Genomic DNA, 19,020 nt, shown 5'->3' on the forward strand with positions numbered 1-19,020 from the left:
AGTTCGTATCTTGCATAGGAGAAACGGCTCATTGAAATTGTTACATTGTAAAACATGATACGATTTGAATAGTGCATTTAAAAACAAAGATAAATTGCGTCGTTTTCAAAATATATAACAATATCGTCGCTAAAGACAATCGCTGATATCTATTCGGTCTACGAGAATGTTTGTTAAACAATTATATATGATATATAAAATTGTACAGTTTTGTAATTGCATTAGTCGTTATTTAGAATGTGTGCTGCGAGAGTGACTCGAAATCGAGCTGGAGCTTGTACGGATAAATTATATATGATTTGTGTTATGAGTAATTAAAAAAAATACATTAATGTATATACATACTAAATACATATATATATATATATATATATTAAAAAAATCAATGAAGGTTTTGTCTATAAATTAGCGTAAATTGGTATCTACCTATGGTAGGATTTGTCGTCTTGATCGGCTGTTTTTGTGTTGAATCTGAATAGCAATAAGAATTATGTGAAATTATAGCGATGATTGTCTATATATATTTTATACATGATCAAGAATTAATCATTGTTACATTTAATTCAAAACAAAATGTCTATTATATAAAAAAAATGTTTGATAATTTGAAATAGTTTTTTTTTTATGCGACATAAACTGAGATTGCACAGAGGCAAGTATATTTTTATTGTAAAAACACTATGTACATATGTTAAACTAATGTCGAAGACGCTGAGGAGATTGTCCAAAGTTTTGAAAGACTTACCCTATTCGTATCGTATTGTATTCTTTTTACACTTATACGCTAAACAGTACAATAACTTGTAGCCTTTTTGCACTTCATATAAAACCGATTAACGATTAATTTATCACGTTAGACTATCGAAACTATAACTTTTCTGGTGCTATTACGTTTGTATGTATATATAGCAATACTATATAAACACAAAATTAATTGTTAAGGTTCAAAGATAATTGTATATATTATGAATAACGTATAAATTGTGTGTAGCGTGGGCTGTTCTCATTTGCATACTTTAAAATTTCACCTCGATTACCTCAAGTATCGGTTAAAACGTTCGGTTTTAACGTTTTTGTTGCATTTTTAACCATTTACATACCTAGTGTTATTTAATATAAATAAAATAACATGTCGACAAAAAACAATCTTTTTGTTTGATTATAATGGTAGCGTACTAGAATTCCTTATATTCGGATCGTTTTAAAAGTAATAATACAAATTATTGCCTATGTTGGTTATTGATGAATTTCTTATTAATTCGACCAAATTTTTTTTACAATATTTACATGATACTAACCTAAATTACAAAAAATATATCAATGTACATACAACATTGACATTTTTCATTATATTATAATCATTTTTTTATTCGAAATAAAATCATTTCATTAAGTCTTCGTCTAATTATTTTTTTTATGTTTTCTTATATTTTTAAACAATAAACAACGCTAAATAATTCATTAAAATATTAAACCTCAAATTAAAAAAAAAAATTTTAGTCGTTCTAAGGTACACTTATTTATTTTAGCCGTTCAAAAATCACATATATGCTTTTTAGAGAGCCAGAAAAATACAGTATGCTTACTAACTAAAGTAGATATCAACTTTTTTAGAACGTTAACTAAATCTTAACTCGTTTCAAACATTTTCCCTCTCTCGATACACTTGTAAAACAATGTTGGTGCTAAAATCATTATTAATGTACATAAATGGTAATAAAGTTGCTCCATTCCAATGCGAGGTTACTTCGTGAGTTCTGTGCTTTTCTATGATGAATAATAACAGGTTGGTTTGTTAAAAAATATATACTAAAAGCTTTTTTACTCTACAGCTCATGAGAGATTGTGTAAGTATTTAAGCAACAGTAATGTAACGGGGCTGGAAGACGTTCCAGTATAGTATGGAAGGGCCAAAAAATTCAGGTTAAAATAATCAAAATCTCATTGATTACCTTAAATAAGAATAGCGTTCTGGTATTTGAATTTTAGAACTACACTACTAAAAATACATTTTATTGAATACTCCAAATCAAAAGTAATAAAATCGTATCGTTTATACTACGAAGACGATAGTATATTAAGATTTCTAAGAAGTACATCAAAATCGAAATTTGAGTAATAAAAGAGCGCCAAAAACAATTACTGTTCAAAAGTAAAAAGCGATAAAACCATATCGGCATCGTCGCAGTGGGAACGATCGGTTATCTAGCATATATTATGACCTTTTTATAATTAAGATACATTTAAACCAATAAGAGAGCGCAAAATACACTCATCACTTCTCAGAAGCCAAAAATCCACGTCAAAAGCAATAAAATCGTGCCGACACCGTTACCGAGCGTTCCTACTGCCACAATGACAATTTATAGTTAATACATTCATTCGGTAGTTAAATATATGCTATGTTTAGTTATAAAGAATGATATAAATGATTTTTTTTAATACTCCAAATAATACATATTTGGTTTCACGCGTGTAACGCGGCGATGTACAAATGCAATAGCGTACTCCCAGTTTTTGCACTTAAACTACATATGGAACGTCTTCTACTGCTCATGCAGTGTGTCCTGTTTTCCTTTTTGAGTGCACGCGTGTCGCTGAAGATTTTTCTCGTTCACTTTATAAGTTAAAAAAGCTATGGGGGGCCTATTTATATATTTATTTATTCATTCTTTATGGCCAAAATTCGCCGGCTCTCTGGTAACACTTACGTGACAGCGACGCAAGAAAGCACATTCTTTTGGTAGACTTCGACCAAAAGACAACGGCCTGTGGTGCTTCGTCCACTGTTCACTAGCATATATTTCATATTACAACGTGTAACTAAACTATATTTAAATAAATAATTCTGCAGCGGCTCAAAATGTGTGTAATTGAGACCCGTCGCCATTCGTCCGCCAAAAAACATTAAAAATACACCTGAGTACTATTCGATTATTTCATCACAATTTTCGTTCTGTCGCAATTTACGCGATATTTTCTGGTACGTATCTACTGCGTAAATCGAGAAATAGGCGTCATCACCGAGCGTTCCCACTGCAACTGCGCCGACACGATTTTATTGCTCTTTACGTGAATTTTTGACCACTGGGAAGTGATAATTGTTTTTGCGTCCTTTTATTGACCAAAATTGGTTTAAATATACTTCGACCAATACTCTAATATCAGAAGTCCGTAGTAATGTCGTAAAGAATAGCTATCGTGTTTTAAGAACATAGCCTATTGGGCAATATGCGAGATGCATGTCTGTCTGTACTTATTCTTCTGCTTATTTTACCCTTTGAGATGAGTTTATTTAAATATAATTTTGGATTTAACCTAATTAAAGTTCCAAAACTAAAGTTGGGTTAGGTTTGGGTTTGAACAGCAAATAGACGTTTCGCAACTGTTAAATTGAGTTTCATATACGTTTTAGAGCAGCATATAATTTCACCAGCGCCTATCAGTTCAATTATATTTTCGCTAGTAGAAATATATATCTACTGGCGAAAATGTATTTGCACTTCACTAGTGAAAATGTAACTTAAAGGAAAAAAATTACATTCACTAACATTTATACACCGTATGTAAATAAATAATGATAATGAGTGTAAGTGTATATATATATATATATATATACATATATATATATATACATATACATACATATGTATATTACTACATATGGAAAAGTTGAAATCATGTAATTTTACTAACACCTGCCAGAAGAATTATATTTTCACTAGTAAAAATATGTCTGCCGGTGAAAATTATTTCGACATTTCACTGAAATGATCTATTAAAAAAAATACTTATTAAATGACATACAGTTTTCTGTTCAAATTTAAGGAGGGAAATTCTCCCACCTACCCCCCCCCCCTTCCCATGTCCAGTTATTTAATTGAATTCATCGAAATGTAAGATCTAAATTTGATATATTCACAAGCAAGTTTTTATCTACATCCACTTTCTTGTACATTTTGCAGTGACAATGTAGCATTAAAATTTTCACAAAACGCTTTTTTATAATTTAAAATCCAGTTTCTCAGAATGTATCGCTTTCATATTATAACGTTAAATTACGTATAAATAAGGTAGAAATAGGTAAAAATTATTTTTATTTATTTAATAGAAAAAATTACAAAACTAATATCCTTGAACCATTTTCGCAATACTCCAATCGCTCTTTACGGTGATGACGTCCTCGACTTTGGAGCCTTGTTCTGTCACCACGGCAATCTGATACTTGGGGAACGAACGCGCATCTCTGTAATACAGCACTTCCATACACTTTTCGATTACTTTCCTGCAACGAAATTAGAAAAAGTAATAACAAATGAAAGTATCTTAATATAGCGATAAACGAACCTGGCTTCTGCCTCGTTTAGCTTGATTCCGGCGTCTGTATATTTTCGCATCATGGGGACCGCAAGGTAAGATCCGAAACCGGTTCCCATGCAATCGTCTTCGAACGCTGTGCCTATTTTATCGACGGAGCCTATGAAAGGCTCTCCGTCCTGCAAACCGGCGACTATGTAGGTGTTCCAGAGAGGATCCATCTTGCTGCGTCTTCTATATAAGATCCTGGTCAACCAACAGTACAGAGACTTCGGCTTCAACGTGATACCGTCATCTAAACATTCTTCGTCAATCCTACAAATCCAAATGATATCAATGTCACTTTATGAAATGGAATATGAAACATTTTAACTTACATCTTCCTATCTAAGATCCCTTTCATGTACTGATAGTCGGCATAGTCACCACTCGCACCGAGTATTATGTTCTCGTTGAACCTCAAGAGCCTGGGACAATCTCTGAACCGAGCCAGGGATCCGTAAGATCCGAGGATGTCGGCAGCCAAGATCACACCTTTGTCGAACTTCAAAGCCAAAACGGAAGTGGAAGTAGTGGCAGGAGAGCTGAGCGTCAGACGATGACGAATGAGTATCGAAAATTGCGGTTCGTTTAACGGATATATTGAATAACTCACAGTGTATGCTTTTTATAATCTTCTACTCCGAATTGAGGGCATGGTGCAATACCAAAAACGGGTTCTCGAGCGTATTCCATCTTATCCCGAATAATGCTCGCCGGAGATGACAACTAAATTTTACGCAATGTTGCCAGACGAGTAAAATAAATGTTATGGCCAAGAGTAAACACTTTTTTTTTTAATATATACATTGCTTTACTTACAGGCATTTGCAATATAGTGTTACCTTTTTAAAATAAAGATTGCAGTTGCCACAACTAAAAGAATATTTTGACAAACTTGACGAACGATTACACAGTTCTGCGATGTAAAAGTTGTCTTCTATATAAATAATGATTTATATAGTTTTTTAAGTGCTGATTACTATAAATATAATAATAAAAAACGATCACGTTTAAATACAAATCATAATTATAATTTTAAAAATTTAGTTTTTATGTACAATACATCTACATATTTATGGTATATTAAATAATTATTTTATATGTGTTAACACTTAATATGTATAGTACAAATGAGTTTTTGCACCCAAACTAGTTAACTAGCACAATTACAACAATAAAATTAGTGAAAGCCAGTTCACTGCCCGTTGGCGCCTGTCTGCTTCCGTATCCCTCACACAAGTTATTTTTCATCTCGTTGTTATTTCTTATTTTTAGGGATAGGAGCATAAGTTCGCCAGACATGCATTTTTTTGGCTAAAACCCACGTCAAAAGAAATAAAGTCGTGCCGTCACCGTCGCAGTAGAAACGCTCGGTCATCTAGCATTAATATTAAGACATTTTATAACACTATTACGATTTACAATAAATAAGAATCGAATGCAGCACATGAAAACCGAATTTTGACCAATAGGAGAACGCAAAAAATAATTATCGGTGTACATACGTAAATGATAAAGATTGATAAATTATTGATATCTTATAACTTTCACTATTTCAATATAAAAAAGATATAGTAACATTACTAATTTCTCTAAATTTGCTTAAAATATAGAAAGGAGTAATCATAAATAAATCTAACGTAAGAGGTTGTAGGGAAACGGTCTCTACAAACATCTACCGTGGTCTAAATTGTAAAATGCATTAGATATTGTATGATTTCAATTGATAATTTATGATGTGAAACGTATTTTAAGTAATTTTTTAATATATTAATTATTTTATTCTTATTTAATTTTAATAATAAAATGAAATGAAATAAGAATAAAAAAGTAAATTCTACACTGATAAAAAAAGCAACAAATTATTATTTGCGTAACGTTATTTATCTTTAAAATATGAAAATGCACGATTTTATCAATATTTCTAAAATTTATTATTTACAAAAGAATTGAAAAATAAATGATCTTTTTTATTGAGGTTAGCCTTCAGTGTTGCCAGCTGTGCTCTTTCTTTCGTCGACCGGCGACGGTCTGAACACGGCGCCATGTCTAAGCGAGGTGAGTTTATCTAATCGGCCCCCATCGCGTGAGACTGCGCCCCTCACGGGGCGTCGTCGAGCTTCGCCCAATTGTTTTTCACCAACTTTTGCCACAAAACGTATTTTATGTTTACCGATGGACGCGAGTCAAATATAACCTCAAATTATCTGTCACCACTTCAGCAGTTATGTTTCAGCATTCTCTTATATTGTAAAGAAGCAATTCGAAACCGATTGTTATTCAAACCGTACTTTTGCTAATTGAAAAGTATGATTGTGTGAAAGTTGACACTTTATAATGTGATTATTTTGGTGTGACACAGGACGCGGAGGAGCAGCGGGAGCCAAGTTCCGCATTTCCCTTGGTCTACCAGTAGGTGCAGTCATCAATTGCGCCGATAATACCGGTGAGTTTGTAGTGTATTAGTTTTGTTTCAGTGGAAAATGTGCTTTCGTACTAACCTAGTTTTGCAATCAGGTGCCAAGAATTTGTATGTGATCGCCGTACATGGAATCAAGGGTCGTCTTAATCGACTTCCCGCTGCCGGTTCGGGCGATATGGTGATGGCCACCGTCAAGAAAGGCAAACCAGAACTAAGAAAAAAGGTTTGTATTTTCAATCTAGTTTGAGTCAATTACTTTCAACTTGCTTATTATAATCGATCGTATTGTTCTGTAGGTTATGCCGGCGGTGGTTATTCGGCAGCGGAAACCGTTTAGAAGGCGGGACGGGGTGTTTATATATTTCGAAGACAATGCAGGGGTGATAGTGAACAACAAGGGCGAAATGAAGGGCTCGGCTATCACAGGACCCGTCGCCAAGGAATGCGCTGATCTCTGGCCGAGAATAGCATCAAACGCCAGTTCAATAGCATAAGACGCCTGCATTAATGTTACGTTCGCCCGCAAAAGAAACGAATGATTTCTTCAATAATATACATGGCATACGACCTACAACATGTAAAAAATTGTATTTAATACATTACAAAAATGTATTTCAAAAGTTTTTTTATTCATTAATTACTCACCTTATTCCTCGTTGTATTCTGATGCACAAGAGCGGAATATTATCTTTAATTGTCTTTAAAAGGACAACAATGTTATATTGGTTAAGTTTTACAACACCCAAATTACAATCCTAATCATTATCATTAGAAGACATTCATTTTTGTACCGCATTAGTTATTTGTCTTTAGTGTATTTCCAAATACAATCTTTGGATTTTTAATATAAATCACTGCTGTTTGATTATTTCCGATTCTAATTCATTCTGATTTACATTTAAAGATTTGACTTGCAATTTATTCTATGTTGTTATCTTTCTGAAAGGAATTTGAATGAAATAAGGATATTTTCAATCTTTTTAAAATCTAAGAATTTCTCCTTCAATTGCTTTTCAACATTTTTAATTTCTAGGATCATTATGTTTGGGTCGAATTCAGTCATATCACTATATACTACATGCAAATATTTTTCAATGCACGAAAAATGGTTTAATATTCCAGCTGAAAAGCTTTTAACGAGCTTATCAAATCTAATAAATATTTATTTTTGCCTTGTAATTCAAGATTCCCATCGCTTAGTTTTGAGCTACAGTTTGCTAAGAATCATAATTTAAATAATCACTGTTAATTGTGGGTAACTATCACCTCCATCAGAGAGGAAACTTTTTATACTTCTAATAACTAAAAACCTCAAGGACGACTGCTAAGCCAACAAATATTAGTGTGCGACAACAGTTCCTTGTCATTATCTTCATTTTCTAATATAAACAGACGTTTGCATCGTCTAGAATTGCCTATTTAAAAGATAAAGTTTCCATAACGTCTGAACATAATGCAGTGGTATGATACAAAGTTTGAATAGTTATCATCCTGCTGGCATAAAGAGATAAAACCGATGTTGCAACCGATCTGTTGTATTTGAAAACAATTTATAAATGGGAACTTGTTTTCCCATGCATAGGATTTCTTTTTTTAAGATACCATCCGAATTAATATTATAAATTGTGCAATATCCATCAAATTGTAAGGTCTAGAGACTACGCATATATTTATGTCCTCTTTTAGTTGACATATTATATTTTCAGTTAATTTTTTAATTCGTCTCGTGTCTATTTCTCGAAAGTTGTATATCTTTAATTTGATAAATAATATAATTTTATTTTTAAAATTTGGTATGAGTGAATTTACAGCCGCCAAAAACGGTTCTCTAACCTTTAGAATCCAAAGGCATGTGTCATGCGCAAAATGGTTTTATCATTGCAGTCCAAAAGCATCTATGTGATGCCCAATATATTTTCTATTTTTTGAAGCCAATTTAAATGACTTGATGATAAATTTCCAGTATTTTATTTCATTAGTTACTCAGAGATACTTGTCAATATATTATATGGAATATTAGAAAAAACAAGGACTTGCCGAAATAAAAAAAATGAAAATGCTAATGCAACAAATGACTATTTTCTACCTACTAAGTTGTCTCTAAAATTGAAAGATGACTGTCTTACCACATATTGCCATATGGAATGCCAACGGTCTATCACAACACACACAATAAATATATTTTTTCTCAAATTATACAAAATGTCTTACTGGTCTCCGAAACTCATTTTATGGAAAAACCTTCAATTCCAGGATACTATGTTTATATAACAAGACACGTAGATGGAATTGCACACGGAGGCACAACAGTAGTAGTTGAAAACAATATTCAACATTACGATGAAGAAAAATTTCAAGAATATCTTCAGGCGACTAACGTTAAAATTCAAGATTGTTACTCAGCATTAAAGCTTTTGTCACTCAAAAGTATAATATTAAAAAAGAAAACTAGGAAATAAATTTATTGCCAGAGGGGATTCTAATGCCAAAAATCCTATATGAAAATCATGACTAAAAAACAATAAGGTAAAGAATTGTACGAAGCGGCAATGGAAAACAATGAAGTGTATCTCCACATAATAACCAATATACTATTATCATTATTGATAATTCCTACCTAGGTTTGTTTGAAGAATATACCATTTTGAATAATTTAGAGGAATCAAATATAACCATTAAGAAATTTAAAAATGTGTTCCAACCATCTATCCCTAGCAGGGTACCTCTGAACACCAAAATTCTTGTTATTTCTCTTACTTGTTATATATGATGATCTAGTCGATATTATCTATAAAAATACCTCAATTAATAGAATGCGAAAAAAATAAAAATACTATTACATTATTTTTTTCAATTCAATGTTCAAATTTTAACGGTGTTACTATATACCCCCATTATAGTACCCAATTTCATTTTTGAGGTTTCGGTACCAATTACTGAACTTGCTTCTTCTTTATTCACTGTTAGTCTGAAACAATACTTAACTACTAGTTAGTGTTCTTATCATATAAAATAAAACATTCACAAAAGGAATACAGGGACGAGTAATAAAAATCAGAAATAAATTGTTAATCCATTATATTAGTGAATTACAAAATATAAATACTGTTCTTCATAATTCCGTTCATACGAACACAAGTCTGACTGGTGAACTGACTGTAGAATGTGCACAAATTAATGTTTCAAAGATATCACAATTGAACAATTGTCTTTGATGTGTTATAAAATAATATTAAAACTTCAGCAACTTTTCATTTATTCAAGTGGACATGTTAAAGCAAAGCGTACTCCTTAGAAGTAATTATTAAAAAAATACAAAGATCCTGTCTTCATATAAAAAAGTAAGTATTTGATCATTGTTATTTTTTAAAATGAGTAGTTATTTAAATGCTGGCGTCGGCCGGAGATCTGATATCGTCGATCTTCAAAATCATCCTCACTAGCTGCGTAGCTAACGATATCTGTTGCTTCTTGCTGTTTAACGATTCAAACACGGAAGTTGCGCTCATATCGTTCGTGCCTGAAATTCAAAATCATTATTATATTATATCGATTAATCATTATTCAATAATTAAATTGTTGGATCACTTACCGGTATTCATGCAATCTACTCCTAGAGCATGATTCTTCTCTTCGATCTGTCTGCTCTTCAAGTCTGAGAGTATCTCAATCGGCGGTAAAGCACTATAAAAACAAATCAAATTGAATAAAACATAACATGGAATTTTCAAGTGGGATGAATCGCTTTATAATTACCTATTCTCTGCTAAGGCGAGCGGAATAGCTTCTAAGGCATCTGAGAATAATCTGTAAGCGTGTCGCTTAATGCCGTCCAATTGAAGAGATTCTTTGGCGATGGCTAAAGAACAGGATATTTCAGATGCTCCGCCGCCCCATACTACTCTCGAATCCTATAATGGAAATAATAGACATAAGATTCCAAATCACATTATTTAGATGCAAAAACATGCAGTCACATAATAAAGCGTTGGTAAATTGATCTCATAATTTAGCAAGCAACGTAATGACTCATAGAAGATTGATAACGATAAGCAGATATTGCACAGCAATCTTAATGCCTTCAGAAGATCCATTTGTACATTAATTTACAATTGTGTATATTAAAAAAATAATAGCTATCAGTCAAATGTTGTATTGTGTGTGTTCATTACATCTGTATTTATTAATCTATGAAATTTAAATATATTTCTGCACAAGTTTAAAGATAAAAAGGTAAATCCTTACCCTAATGAGACTCCTGACGACGCATAACGCGTCGTGGATAGATCGCTTGGCTTCCTCGACTGCCATTTTCGTTCCAGCGCGAACCAAAATTGTGACAATTCTGCTCTTATTGCAGTCCTCGATCAACAGCATCTGATCGTTGGTGGTGCCAAAAGTCAATTCTCTCACGTTTCCGGCATGGCCTAGTTTATCGGCTGACAGCTCTTCGAATCGTGGAACGATTCTACCGCCGGTGGCGATGGCGATCAGCTCTATGTCCTGGCCGCCGACCCAACGGACGGCCGGGAGGTCCTCCGTTAGAAGCAGATGATTGGCTTCGTCATCGAAACCCCACTGGCAGAGCACGAGATTAGCGCCAGCGTTCTTCACTTCGCGAATCATACCGGCGAACTTATCCTGCTCGTATTGTCTCAGCGCTTTGTAGTCTTCCACGGAGCTGACGGTCAACTTATGCTTGGTCTTGGGCTTCGGGGGCTCAAATGGACAGGTGAGAATAGCGATCTTCGTGTCCTTTAAGATTTTCGGCATCTGAGGATGACTGAGCGTTTTATCGATGACGACGCCCTTCACCAGCATGGAATCTTCGAGTTTACCGCCCACTTTGCCTTGCACTTTGATCAATTCAAAGTTTACGTCTCTCTTTTCCAAATCGGCAACCGCGAGGACAGCCTGTAAGTTAAAAACATTTTATAGTATCGTTTATAGATGCTGCACTGATTTAGATTTTAGCTTGATTCTTACGTCGACGGCCAACAGAGCCATTTGCTTGTGACACTTGTTGATGAATTTACTTGCGAGGGTAGTCATAGCCGTGTCGACCAAAATCTCGTGATTGACTTTGTCCCATGGAAAATTTGCAGCTATGGAATCCAAATGATTTAGCGCAACGCGAGACGCATCTTCATATCCATCGGCGATCAAAATGGGATGAACTCCTTGATCGATGAGTGTCACGGCTTGTTCCAATAGGGCAGCTATACATAATAATAATATAGATAAATGTAAAACGCGTCTGTTTATTGCATAGATGGCTTAAATAACGAATTAAGTATAATAGAATTATGGTTACAAAATAATGTATAATTATTAATTATAAGGATATGTTAAATATTAACACTTAACTGACGGATTAAGGATAGCTAACAAAGGTTTTTTTCTATAGTACTACTGCTCCTTGACTTTATTTTTTGTCATAAATTTTATTTTATTAAGGGTAAAATTTCGCAGCCTAAATGCGAATGTGAAGAACACGTTAGGCATTGTATACTGCTACATTTTGACCATGGTTTGAATGCCACCTTGGTCACTGATATCATTACCAAAGTTTATGGGGCAGTTCTGACAGAAAACAGATGTGAGTTTTGGTTTCGATGGTTCAAATGTTAAAATCTGTTGAAATCAGATCCTTGACAAACCATAGATGAATTGTCACAGAGATTTGCATCTCCATGGTTCACAATACAGGAACATTTAAAACAGATTGGCAAAAACAAACAGGGTAGGTATTTGAATTCCGCACGAACTGTCCAGTGGCAGCAATGTAGTGCAGTTGGACATGTGCATTTCGTTATCGTCGAGCCAAAAACGCGATCTGTTTTAGTCTCAAATCATAACAGGGTACAAGAAGTGGATAGTGTACGATAATATGGTATGAATAAAGCAATGGCTTTCGAAAAACCAAGTGCCTGTTCCAACCTCTAAGCCAGGAATGACACTTCGTAAAGTTCTTTTGTGCGTTTGGTGGAATATGCAAGGGATACTGTATTATGAATTACTAAAACTGGGCTCAACAATTAGCGAAATTGAAAAATAAGCTCCCAATTTGGTCAATCGAAAGCAAGTGATTTTTCTGCATGACAATGCACGCCTTCACAAGGCAAAAATGACACGTGATAAAATACGATGAAATGTCCATGGAACACACATTAATAGGAAAAAAAATAATGATGTGGAAAACCACTTTTTATTTATTTGTTTTAATTCAAAACCGGCAAATTTCTACAAGAAAGGGATTGAGAAATTGACAGAAAAATGAGATAAGGTTAAGGATTTTAAAAAAAGTTTTTTTTTTAATTTTAATAGAAAATAATGGATATCTTTCAAATCAATAATTACCAGCCAACACTACGACTCCGGTAGTTCCATCTCCAATTTCGTCGTCTTGACTTTGTGCCAATTCTGCGAGTAATTTGGCCACTTCGTGTTGAGTGTCCATGAGCTTGAGCATAGTGGCGCCGTCGTTGGTGATCGTAACATCACCATCGGGCGATACCAACAGCTTATCGAGACCGCGAGGACCTAGAGATGTTCGGAGAGTGGCTGCAATTTGACGAGCAGCCAAAATGTTACCCTAAAATAATAAATATTTATTATGATCGGCAGAGATATTATTTTACCAAACTTGATTTGTGTGTAATTTCAATGGCTCAATATAATAATTTTGATTGATGTTGCTGGGAAAGATTTGGCATTTTCTGGTGATGATAATGACGCATATTTGATTTTATATAATATGTAAGATAAAAAAAAAAAAAATTCAAATTAAAAAAAAATATGTTTTCGGAATATAACAGTTTTGAACAATAAATGATATATTTAAGAAAAATTAAGGATTGCAATTTTTAGTGTTCATCGCCTGTTTTATTCCAAGTACCATTTGATTTATTAGAGCAAACATTTCCATTTATTAAATATATGTTTTAATTATTTAAATCAAATAAAAAAAAAATCTACTTATTAAAAAATTATAAATTAATTTATCGCCTGAAAATAAAAATAAATTTTAGCGAACTTTTTTTATTAGATATAAACCCTAACGCAATTCCGATTACAAATATCGATTTCTAAACAAAGCAATAAGTAATGTCTCGAGACTCATCACATGACAAAAATCACTAACAAAAGTTGTGGGCGGAAGGCATTTAGATGCAAAAATCGAATTAAACGTGCATATATTCGATGATAATAGATATACTAAGTGTTAAGTATCGAATCGTCGAAGATAAAATCGCTTTTGTGTGAAAAAGGGCGGAGAACATTCTGGACGGATGTTTGGAGGTTAGGTTATTTACCTTAACGGCGTCGCTACCAGTGAGCCTGGACTGCTTCTCTTGGTCGCGGATGATGATAAAGGGCCTTCCGAACTCATCGAAGGCCACCGTCCCCGGGAAAGCCGCCATCTCGACCAGATGGAAGTCGATTCGAAAGAAAGAAGCGGAGAGAAGCGAGGCCGGCCGGGAACCGAACCGAACTGTCAAACGACAGGTATACCAGCCCAACCAAAATAATCATATGAAAAATTTAACCGACATTTTGCCTTTATTTCGTAATGGTTTAACGTTCTAGATATTTTTAATGTTTACGCAAGAGTAAAAATATAATATTTTCATAATTTGCTTTTCGTATTTTTTTTACCCACAATTCCACTAACCCCTAACCCCCTATGCCTGTGACTTAATTTATGGAAGCCGCCTAAGCTATTATTATCGAATAACAATTGTAAAATTTGTGATATATAACAAATTCAAACTGTTCGACACTTAAGGTCAATTTACACAGATCAGTGACGTGACAGTGCCGTGACCCGCCCGTGATTAAGCCGACAAGGATAAAATATTCCTTATAGGAACTTGAAGGAGCTTGTTCATACTTGTCCGGGGCGCAACTCTGCGAGTTGAATCAGTGCTGTTGCCGTCAACATACAGTGAATATCAGATATTTACTTTCTGACGGTATTTTTGTTATCACGGCCAGCCAGTCCTTCTCTCCGCAAAACTATAGTAGTTGAACATGTTTCAAAATCATCTACTGATCAAAACTAACAGAGTGCATCAACATTATTTTAAAAGTTTTCCTGAGTAAAGTATTGATTACTTTCCGATGATATTTATTTTTATATATATATTTTATTCTTACATATATTGATTTGAATTTTCAATTAGATTAACAGTAAGTTGAACGAATTTTCTAACATTCTAAAGTATTCATAAAACTTTGCTCGATCGTTTATCAATTCCTTATACAGAGTAGCAAATTCCCCTTTTATTACTCTAGCTTTCGATGCCTGTGAACCCACATCCTTTTACTTGAATTTTAAAATGTGTGATTGTTGCGATAATTTGTGAAAAATGTCATCCTTCGAAAATAAGACGTAGCATATATTTTAGACCAAAAATAAAAGTAAGACTGTCTTATTTTCATAGAAACACGGTATGTATATATGCCGCTTATGTGTACTGTTTGGGCCAAACTTCTACGTTGACGTTTAAACGTCATTGTGAATTTAGTTCTCGAATGTAAATATTTGATTAGAGACATCCATAGTTATTCCAGGAACCAACAATAGAGAGAAATCTATTGAGGAACTTGATTTGTGTAAAACAAGAAATAAAACTATTTTTCCTATATAACGCTTTGTTTATTATTATTACATTAAAAAATATTACTTTGAATTAATACCAATGTCCATTTTTATCATACCGTCTTGTAAATTATATACAAAAGTGTATTTAATTTCATCTCCTATTCGTTGATTCTCATTCCTTTCCTATTATAACAAAAATAAACATGTACTTGAATAAATAAGTATCGATACAATAGATACACATACCAAAATCTTGACACCCTGTCTGATGTGCGGATCCCACACGACTCTTTTGTTGAGAGCAGGAATTTCTAACGGGCCGTTGTTAATGATGTTTGATGGATTGTCGTCAAGATTCCAAGTTAGCCAAAAAACAAAACCGTTGAATAGACCCTCACTAGAAAATTTACAATAAAATTATATAAAGCTATACATTTTTATATAGATTCTGAAATATTGAATACATTTCATATTCTACAGATCCTTTGGATGTCTTTGCAATATCTTCTAGTTTGTTGAAATCAATATTGACTATTTTTATCGGCTTTGATTTGCAAATGCAGGGATATTCCCAAAGAGGCTGCGGTTCAATGTCTTCGTCGCATTTTGATCTTGAATTCTGAAAGTTCAATGGTTTACAATTATTGATAAAATAATTATCAAGTTAGTCATTAGTGACATAATAAATAGTGGTTTTAAACTTGCCTAAAATTAAATTGTAAATATATGTCTAGATAGAACTAAATTTATAAATGTATAAGGATTTATATTTCTGCAAATTAATTCTCAATGTTGGTGGCCCTATTATGCTGCTGAGAAATTTTGATCTACCAAATCTGTATAATAGAAGTGATATATAAAAAACTTAATCAAGACCATTCCTTGAGTGTTAGATTAAATTTGTTGCAGTCACTCATTAAAAGCACAATAAAACTAATTGCTATGGTTATTTGCGACTTACAGAACAAATTTATTTGTTATGCCAGCATTATACAAGTATACGTGCCGATTGCGGCTATGCGGATTAGGACCACTCGAAAATTAACTTTTCAAATAAACTACTGATGCAAATACTAAGGATAGTTGGAGTCTTTACAAAATCGCACAGTCGGTGTATTGTGCCATTTGAATAATAGTCATTACACAAAAGAATTCTTATGAGATAAACGACAGAAAATAACATAATAAATCTCTTTCCACCCAGAAGCTTCGCATTGGCCAGACGTTCGAAAATAGGAAAAGACTTAATATAAAAGTACCTGCAATTCGATAACTTACTTTGATCAAATTGTCAAATATTTCCAGGTTGATATTTTCACAGATGCCTAACGGCGCTTTGATCTTATTCAAATCTAAGAATTCGACTGACATCGCCCAGATGTTGCAGCTTACTGGCATTACTTTCAAAAGCGAATTTGATAGCAGATTCAGCTTTGATATGTAATAACCGTGTCGTAAATTATCCCACGGTAAAATGGCTGAGTTGAAATGAGGATCGCTCAAGACCAAAGACACCTGTTTTAAGCTATCTTTACTCAACGATTCTACGTCTTCTACTATTGAAATGTTAGATAGTCCATTAAAATCGACTATAGTCTGTATGATTTTCTTTGCGATAATTCCGGATTCAATGTACAAAACTTTTTTAGCGCCCAACTTTGCCGCTATTAAACCCATAGTCGAAGCGCCGTTCAAACACAAAACTATCGATTCTTCGTTTACGCAATTTTTGAGTGCATTGATAAACTTCTTGTTTTTGATTTCGTCGTTCATGTAAGCTATGTGCGTCCTCGAATAAGTCATGTGAATTCCACAATTGCACGTGGGACGATATTGCAACTGTCTTGGTTTGTGATTTTTGGTTTCTAAATTGAACCAAAGACTGTATTCGTCGTGGCAGGCGGTTAAAAACATCTCTTCGTTCTTATTTACTGGAATGTTGTTAGGAATATAATACACGGCTTGCATCCAATGATCTCTCCAGGGTATTTTGTCTTGTGGGAATTCGTTCTTAACGGAATGATCAGTATCAGGATGGTTCCACCACGGCGCGCAGCTTAAAAGGATATCGCCTACAAATTAAAAATTATATGTTAAAATTGAATTAAGACATAAATATTTATTATGAAAAATGAACCGTTTATATCCATTTTCAAGTCCCACCAAACGAAGACCATCTGAGCGTTGCCAGATGCCGAAGCTAAAGTTTTTTTCATGTTGGTTTCATTTTTAATTAAAGGTATTTTTCCCGACCAATCGAATTCAAAGACGACGATAGGATCTGATAACATTTTAAAATCAGAAACCGGAAGTTGACTCAATTGTATGTCATGCACGGCAGCTGATCCAGGACATTCTTGAATCTAAAATATGTTTTATAAGTTACTATAATTCCAAATAAGAGCGTGAAAAAAGGTAAAAAAAATACAAATACTATTTATACAAAAAAATAGTTTAGGTAAGTGTTCTTTTAGGTAGACTTAAAAAAAAATGTAGTATACCTCCGATGGAATTTTCAAGATTGTATTATCTCCGTCGATGATATTCATGAGTTTATTCCATTTCTGTACATCCGGGCTCTCTATTACCTGTGCATACATTTTAGCAGACTCCGGTACGACTATACAATCCTCTTCTAGCAAATTAGAATGAGCGTGAGAAAAAGTTTCTATTGCGCCTTCGCCGATCAATTCCGTATCGAACACTTCGGTGACCAATATGTTAGGTTTAAATTTCAAATCTCCGTCTTGGCCCACAGTCAACTCGGTCGACCTTTTAGGAATAACCTTGATCTTGTCGGCGTAACCGTTAGCTTTAATTATCTCCACTGCGCAATCGCCCATCGGCTTGAACGCTTCGCAGGCGACAATCGAATCGGCGTTGCATCGAGCCGCCATCATAGATAATAAACCAGTCCCAGTGCCTGAAAATGATAACTTTCATTCATAAAACGCATTTTAAATTACGTTCATAAATAAGTATAAACATACCGATGTCTAAGACGTTAGCTGGTTTTCCTCGCTTATGCATCGTATCGATGGCTATTTTTAACGCTTCGTAGTACTTCTTGTTCCTTTCCGTGTCGTGAAGCATGTCGGCGAATGCAGATCTTGTGATTTCTTGGTGAAAGTCGTAATTGTCGTCCATCGCATCCCATTCGGAGTCGCCGGTGACTCCGTTTATTTTTTGAGTAAATACCACCATGTTTCTGGTGTTGATTGTGGCTAAATAGCGCAAAAATAACGACCGGCTATGCAGTAAAACCATAAGGTTATGTCAAAAAGTTAAAACATAACCTCTTTTATCAAAGTGCTTGACAGTCGTTAGTCGTTTTTTATTACTTGTGATAATAATATATATAATTTTAACCATACCTTTTAAAGTTATTATATAATAAAATCAACTTAAAACATAATTAATAATAAAGGAATTGCACTAATTATAGATGTTTTTGCTTTTATAAAAATATGTATTCCAAAAATTATTATTTTTTAATTATTTTAAAAAACATATATAACTAGCGATTATATTAAAGCTCAATTTTCATTTATCAACTGTTCGTTTTGTGAAAATCATACTTTAAATATTGTCTGAGTGAATTTATCAAAATTCAAAATAAAAAACGTATTGC

At 33.6% G+C, this 19,020-nt stretch overlaps 4 protein-coding genes across 4 annotated transcripts; 1 reads left to right on the plus strand and 3 right to left on the minus strand.

Annotated features, from left to right (window-relative positions):
• Nucleotides 1-4,080: 4,080 nt before the first annotated feature.
• Nucleotides 4,081-5,193, minus strand: Prosbeta7 (proteasome subunit beta type-4). The gene is made up of 4 exons (XM_088195268.1): nucleotides 4,973-5,193; nucleotides 4,695-4,901; nucleotides 4,348-4,632; nucleotides 4,081-4,285 (listed from the first exon to the last, which is right to left on the minus strand). The coding sequence occupies exons 1-4, from the start codon at nucleotides 5,050-5,052 to the stop codon at nucleotides 4,126-4,128; spliced, it is 732 nt and encodes a 243-aa protein (XP_088051394.1). The 5' UTR covers nucleotides 5,053-5,193; the 3' UTR covers nucleotides 4,081-4,125.
• A 1,169-nt stretch (nucleotides 5,194-6,362) lies between these two features.
• Nucleotides 6,363-7,401, plus strand: RpL23 (ribosomal protein L23). The gene is made up of 4 exons (XM_088195269.1): nucleotides 6,363-6,417; nucleotides 6,722-6,805; nucleotides 6,877-7,004; nucleotides 7,078-7,401. Exons 1-4 carry the CDS (start codon nucleotides 6,405-6,407, stop codon nucleotides 7,273-7,275), a joined length of 423 nt encoding a protein of 140 aa, XP_088051395.1. The 5' UTR covers nucleotides 6,363-6,404; the 3' UTR covers nucleotides 7,276-7,401.
• A 2,441-nt stretch (nucleotides 7,402-9,842) lies between these two features.
• CCT5 (chaperonin containing TCP1 subunit 5) lies at nucleotides 9,843-14,278 on the minus strand. The gene is made up of 7 exons (XM_088195235.1): nucleotides 14,098-14,278; nucleotides 13,142-13,376; nucleotides 11,768-12,000; nucleotides 11,027-11,695; nucleotides 10,538-10,692; nucleotides 10,374-10,465; nucleotides 9,843-10,301 (listed from the first exon to the last, which is right to left on the minus strand). Exons 1-7 carry the CDS (start codon nucleotides 14,203-14,205, stop codon nucleotides 10,165-10,167), a joined length of 1,629 nt encoding a protein of 542 aa, XP_088051361.1. The 5' UTR covers nucleotides 14,206-14,278; the 3' UTR covers nucleotides 9,843-10,164.
• A 1,143-nt stretch (nucleotides 14,279-15,421) lies between these two features.
• Nucleotides 15,422-18,740, minus strand: Art7 (arginine methyltransferase 7). The gene is made up of 7 exons (XM_088195212.1): nucleotides 18,380-18,740; nucleotides 17,891-18,312; nucleotides 17,527-17,752; nucleotides 16,668-17,461; nucleotides 15,854-16,008; nucleotides 15,636-15,786; nucleotides 15,422-15,572 (listed from the first exon to the last, which is right to left on the minus strand). Exons 1-7 carry the CDS (start codon nucleotides 18,654-18,656, stop codon nucleotides 15,468-15,470), a joined length of 2,130 nt encoding a protein of 709 aa, XP_088051338.1. The 5' UTR covers nucleotides 18,657-18,740; the 3' UTR covers nucleotides 15,422-15,467.
• Between the last annotated feature and the right edge of the window lie 280 nt (nucleotides 18,741-19,020).

Source organism: Plectrocnemia conspersa, unplaced genomic scaffold (assembly GCF_051122295.1).
Source record: "Plectrocnemia conspersa isolate PC_06_02 unplaced genomic scaffold, ASM5112229v1 ptg000010l, whole genome shotgun sequence".
In the NCBI taxonomy this organism is placed as follows: Eukaryota; Metazoa; Arthropoda; class Insecta; order Trichoptera; family Polycentropodidae; genus Plectrocnemia; species Plectrocnemia conspersa.

Bases quoted from the DNA above. Each gene is read 5' to 3' on its own strand.
- CCT5 (XM_088195235.1), bottom strand. From the start codon at position 14,205: ATGGCGGCTTTCCCGGGGACGGTGGCCTTCGATGAGTTCGGAAGGCCC. The intron at 13,377-14,097 runs GTAAATAACCTA...TTATTATTTTAG, and splicing joins CTGGTAGCGACGCCGTTAAG to GGTAACATTTTGGCTGCTCG. The intron at 10,466-10,537 runs GTAATTATAAAG...TTGTTTTTATAG, and splicing joins CTCGCCTTAGCAGAGAATAG to TGCTTTACCGCCGATTGAGA.
- Prosbeta7 (XM_088195268.1), bottom strand. From the start codon at position 5,052: ATGGAATACGCTCGAGAACCCGTTTTTGGTATTGCACCATGCCCTCAA. The intron at 4,902-4,972 runs GTGAGTTATTCA...TCTGACGCTCAG, and splicing joins GATTATAAAAAGCATACACT to CTCTCCTGCCACTACTTCCA. The intron at 4,286-4,347 runs GTTCGTTTATCG...ATTTCGTTGCAG, and splicing joins CTAAACGAGGCAGAAGCCAG to GAAAGTAATCGAAAAGTGTA.
- RpL23 (XM_088195269.1), top strand. The intron at 6,806-6,876 runs GTGAGTTTGTAG...TTTTGCAATCAG, and splicing joins CAATTGCGCCGATAATACCG to GTGCCAAGAATTTGTATGTG. The intron at 7,005-7,077 runs GTTTGTATTTTC...ATTGTTCTGTAG, and splicing joins AACCAGAACTAAGAAAAAAG to GTTATGCCGGCGGTGGTTAT.
- Art7 (XM_088195212.1), bottom strand. From the start codon at position 18,656: ATGGTTTTACTGCATAGCCGGTCGTTATTTTTGCGCTATTTAGCCACA. The intron at 18,313-18,379 runs GTATGTTTATAC...TATCATTTTCAG, and splicing joins AGCTAACGTCTTAGACATCG to GCACTGGGACTGGTTTATTA. The intron at 16,009-16,667 runs GTAAGTTATCGA...TTGAACTTTCAG, and splicing joins TATTTGACAATTTGATCAAA to AATTCAAGATCAAAATGCGA.